At 38.6% G+C, this 5,355-nt stretch overlaps 1 protein-coding gene across 2 annotated transcripts in view; it reads left to right on the plus strand.

The window, feature by feature from the left end:
• Positions 1–3,994, plus strand: part of Seh1l (SEH1 like nucleoporin) — a 31,172-nt gene extending 27,178 nt beyond the window's left edge. Inside the window, exons 8-9 of one of the 2 annotated variants that reach the window (XM_021151167.2) lie at positions 146–296; positions 1,815–3,994. In XM_021151167.2, coding sequence (XP_021006826.1) covers positions 146–296; positions 1,815–1,827 — 164 coding nt within the window. In that variant the 3' untranslated portion in view covers positions 1,828–3,994. The remainder of the gene's footprint in view (positions 1–145; positions 297–1,814) is intronic. The other variant, XM_021151170.2, reaches the window with a different exon arrangement.
• Positions 3,995–5,355: the final 1,361 nt, after the last annotated feature.

Genomic DNA, 5,355 nt, shown 5'->3' on the forward strand with positions numbered 1-5,355 from the left:
ACATGAATGGGAATACAGGCATACATTATACACAAATATTTTAAAAAATGTAGCCCATACTTTGTCTCATTTCTTGTAGGAGAAGATAGGTATTTATATGGATGGATATTAGTCATGTTAATACATTTGGCTTTTTTTCTTTCAGCTAATTACATGGACAATTGGAAGTGTACTGGTATTTTGAAAGGTAACGGGAGCCCAGTAAATGGGAGTTCTCAGCTGGGAAACTCAAATCCTTCACTGAGCTCAAATATTCCAAATCTTCAAAATTCATTAAATGGAACTTCTGCTAGCAGGTAGGCTCTTCTGTGGGAAAACTAGAAACCTCCTCCCCTGCCCCCATGCACACTTTTTATGTGTGGGTGTTTTACCTGCTTGTATATCTGTGCTCCATAATGTGTGCAATGTTTGGGGAGGCCAAAGAGTCAAGTGTTTTGGAAGTGGAGTTACGGATTCATGTGAGCCACCATGTGGGTGCTCAGAATCAAACCTGGGTCCTTTGCAAGAGCAGCCAGTGCCCTTGATTGGTGAGCCACCTCTCCTGGTAGTCATACTAAAAGGTGAATTTTAAGATGGAATAAAGTAATTCACCAATAATTGTGACACTTACTCTTGGAATTTCACTCTCATCTGTATTTAGCGGCTTCCTTGGTTATAGTATGGACAGTGTTTAAGTCCATTGAATTATATTCTGGAATTCAGTGGTCAGTAAAAATGTTAGTCAGTCGTTTTATGATTCTGTGTTCTTTTTTTTTTTTTTGGTTTTTCGAGACAGGGTTTCTCTTTATAGCTCTGGCTGTCCTGGAGCTCNCTCTGTAGNCCAGGCTGGCCCCGAACTCAGAAATCCGCCTGCCTCTGCCTCCCGAGTGCTGGGATTAAAGGCGTGCGCCACCACGCCCGGCTCGATTCTGTGTTCTTTTCTGCAGCAGTGAAAGGAGATGTTGTTTAATAGAGCTGACTCTTAGATAAACATTCAGATGTTTTTAGTGCCTCTTGGGTAGGCTTTGTATCAAATCACATTGAAATTTTAAATAAAGTCCATAACTACAGCTTTGTGAGACCAGTGTGTGAAATGATTGGTCTTTTGTGTGTATAATAACTAAGAGAAAGTGGTAAAATACAAGATTTTGAAGTTTAGGCTATTCTGCATACATTTAAAACAAAATTTGACATAATCTAGAGTCAGTTTTTGTCATTCATATTTTTTTTTAATATTTATTTATTTATTATTATATGTAAGTACACTGTAGCTGTCTTCAGACACACCAGAAGAGGGCGTCAGGTCTCATTACGGATGGTTGTGAGCCACCATGTAGTTGCTGGGATTTGAACTCTGGACCTTTGGAAGAGCAGTCGGGTGCTCTTACCCACTGAGCCATCTCACCAGCCCTTTTTTTTTTTTTGTCATTCATATTTCAAATGTGTAAATTTGCAATATAAAAAATTTAAAATATGCCTTTGAGTTTAATTTGGAATAGAGGTTGGGAAACTTCAAAGTTCCACTTTAAAATGGCTCTGTGGTTACCCTATTGTAACCTATTTCTTAATAAAGAAATTTTGCTGTTTGATTTTGAGGTTTTAAGTATTTGCAACTATAGAAAGTGTTTCCAGTTACTATGGAGAAGAACAAATTATTTTATGAAGGAAAGCATATTAGAGTTAATTTTTAAAAATCTGGTTTTAGGTTATAGCTTTAGTTCTGTGTTATTTTCTTCCGTAAATAGCTTTGATCTGTTTTCTTATTGTGCCAGTAACCATCTATGTTAGATCTGTGATGCATTCTCCTTCTCCGTTTGTGTTGTGTCCTTTAACAGAAAGCACAGCTGAGCACAAGCTGGCTGGAGTAACTTTGCTGTTTTGCTGCTTGTTGCATGCACACAGGAATGGAAACCAACTCCTTTTCCCCTTCCCCAGCGCCGTTTGATCTCTTCCAAGATGCACCAGCAGCCCGTTCACTACTACACACAGTCCAAAAGGCCTTTAAAGTGACAGTGTATATAACTTTTGTACTAGTCAGCCTCCTGACACTATAAATGGAAAGGCTTTTTGTTGACACATCATCACCAAAACAATTTTTTGGGATGTTCTGGAGACTAACTTGGGAAAACATTGCTATTATCCTCATANGCANTTGGGAGGAGGGAAAATATAATTTTATTCNGTTTGGAGAATATAGGAATATGTCTTTTATTTTCTAAAACAATAAGCTAAAATGATGAGTTTTTATAATTTTAATTTGAAAATCGAATAAATATTTTCTTAAAGATTGTTTTGAGTGGGAATGTGTTTACCTTTTGTAGAATTGCTCTACAGGTGATATTATCCACAACCACTTTACAGGCGATATTATCCACACAAGGACTCTACAGGCAATATTATCCACACAAGGACTTTTTCTTGTAATTACAAATACTGGTAACCTGGCACCACAGTCTATACAATGGTTTGTAGCCAAGCAGCACATTAGCATTTGCTAGTTTAGAAGTGGGAACACTTCTAAGTTTTCATCTCATACCCATTACAAAGATGGGTGTTTCTAATATATGCATGAATGTTTATGGTATGATCCTACACAACTTGGTTTCTTTTAAGACGATTTGGAAACATGAATTGACATTTTTCAGAAAATGTGCATGCAATTGAAATTCCATGTCTCAGGATTTTTAATGTGTTGTTTCAATGAATATCTGTCTTTTGACACTTTTGACTTTGATGACAAAGTTATACACCTTTTTATTGACTAAACTGCATACATATTACGGGTAAGTTATAAGATGGTAGAATAACAGGCTATAATTCTTTGAGCCTTTTTTGCACCAAAATTCTGTAGCTATTCTAAGTTTTTTGCAGGAAACTAAGGCTGTCCAATGGTTGTATTTTTCAAAGCCTGTGGCAGTGACCAGCTTTCCCGTGTAGTGTACTGGAGTTGGTTCTCAGTATCATGTACACACTTACGAGGTGTGCCTGCCGTGCAGCACATGCAGGACTGCTGACAGTGGAAAGCAATGTAAATGAAAGAATCAGATGGGATTAGACAAGGCTTCACATTTATAAAATGAATGTCTCTGTAACATGTACTGGTAATTTGGGGGGCCTTTTAACTTTAACAGATTGTATTTTTTTCAAACTTTTATACTTCTTAAGCAACCTTGATTCGAGTGCAAGTCTTGATTTGTACTGTTGTTCTATCGGTTGTGGCATGAATATACAAGCTTTTTTTCCTTCCTTCCAGCATGTTTTCTCTTCTTTGGTTCTCTTTGTATTTACTGCTTTTCTCTTTTTCTTCTGTTTCCCTCCCTCCTTTTCCCTCTGTTGTTTTTGTTTTGGTGTTTTGTTCCTGTCTTCATTATTTCAGGTATTTCTTTCCCCCTCTGGATTCCCCACGGGCTGGATCAAGATGGTCCAGTTGTGCCCAGCTCCTTCCTCCTCCTGCTCCTCTGCTAGAGCACTCTTGCGATGCTGACACTGCCAACCTCCAGTATCCTCACCCTCGCAGAGGATACCTCTCTCGGCCTCTTAACCCCTTACCTGAGAATGAAGGGGTGTAAAATACTGACGTAAAGGCCTTATCCAGATGCTTGTAAATGCTTTTATTCTGGGCTGCTTTTTGGTTTCTTCATTTTCTTTTAGAAGATCCTTATTTAGGGCATGTCTTGCATGTATCACGACTCAAGTGTTTGAAAGCAAACCTTTTTTTGTACTTCTGCACAAGGAAGCCTTGGCTTTACTAGTTGGTTACCTTTGATGAGATGAGCTTCAGAAAAAGCAATATTAACTGTGAAAGATTCCCAGTATCTGATTCAAAGTGCCTGCCTTGTAAATTCTGTGTGGAGTTGTTACCGTAGAGTTCAGTGTTGTCTGTTGATAGGTAGCTTCATCGGTGAGCGTATCATTGTGAACTTCACTCTGGACTTCAGACATTAAGAAATGTTTTGAATTTTATATGCTGATGTTACAGATGGCTGTAAAATAAATCATTCCTGTGTATAAAGCAGCAAATCATAAGAATATTTTTGTCTTTTTTTTTTTTTTTAAGGAAAATGCCTTTCACTACTGGGAATTAATACTTAAGGATTTTGTAATTATTCTCCAAGTAGGTTATTTAATAAAAATATTTTAAAAGATGTGAATCTGTTGTCTTTTTTTTTTTTCGAGACATGGTTTCTCTGTGTAGCTCTGGCTGTCCTGGAACTCACTTTGTAGACCAGGCTGGCCTCGAACTCAGAAATCCGCCTGCCTCTGCCTCCCGAGTGCTGGGATTAAAGGCGTGCGCCACCACGCCCGGCGTGAATCTGTTGTCTTATAAACAAACCACACGTCCTTGGGTTTTGAGGGTCTGTATAGGCTGACCTGGAAGTGAATATGTAGCCTAGCACAGTCTTGAGCTCCTCACATAACCTACCTTTACCTCCCTGGGATTACAGGCTTGTCCCCATACTTGGCTAAAATGGATGCACTTTAAGATAATTTAGACAAGGCGTCCTTTTCCCATGTCACAAAACAAAACCAAACAAACACACAAAAAAGCTTAAAAGACAAACCAGAACAACCTCCAGGGGATAAGCAAGTCTTACACTTAAGAAAGGTACAGTGCCAGGTGAGATGGCTCAGTGGTAAAGATGCCTGCCACCAGACCTGACCACCCGAGCTCACTCTCTAGAAACCAACCCCTGCCGGTAGTTCTCTGACTCCACACAAATATCACATTGAGAGTGAGTTTACACACAAACACTAACATAAAGTAAATGTCATTAAAGGTAGAATGTCAACATGCAAATTAACTGTAGAACTGACAAGAGTCTTCAGTCTCATTACTTAGCATTGTTATTATTAGTTCTTTTTGAAGCAGGCTTTCTACATAGCCTTGGTCTTGGAACTCATTGTGGACACCAGGCTAGTTCTTGAGATTTGCCTGCCTCTGCCTCCTGAATGCTGGGATTATAGACATGCACTACCATGCCCAACTCAGCATTATTTTATAGATGAAGTTAGAAATCAAGCTTTATTAAAACAGTGGAGCTAGTAATCTTATTTTGACCATTTCTTTTGCATTGTTAAGGATTTACCTTTCAAGGCAAAAGGTTATCTTCTCTAAAAATTGTATTTTAATTATGTCTGTGTATGGGTACATGCACGAGTGAATGCAGGTGCTCTTGGAGTCCAGAAGAGGGTGTCAGATTCTCTGGAGCTGGGCAGTTGTGAGCTGATGGACAGTGGAGCTGGGAGCCTAACTTGGGTTCTCAGCTAGAGTAGCAGGCACTCTTAAACACTTCAGCCCAAAGAGATTTTTTTTAAATGTATATTACTTTCTTTTTTATTAGATATTTTCTTTATATACATTTCAAATGCTATCCC

Source organism: Mus caroli, chromosome 18 (genome assembly GCF_900094665.2).
Source record: "Mus caroli chromosome 18, CAROLI_EIJ_v1.1, whole genome shotgun sequence".
Taxonomy (NCBI): Eukaryota; Metazoa; Chordata; class Mammalia; order Rodentia; family Muridae; genus Mus; species Mus caroli.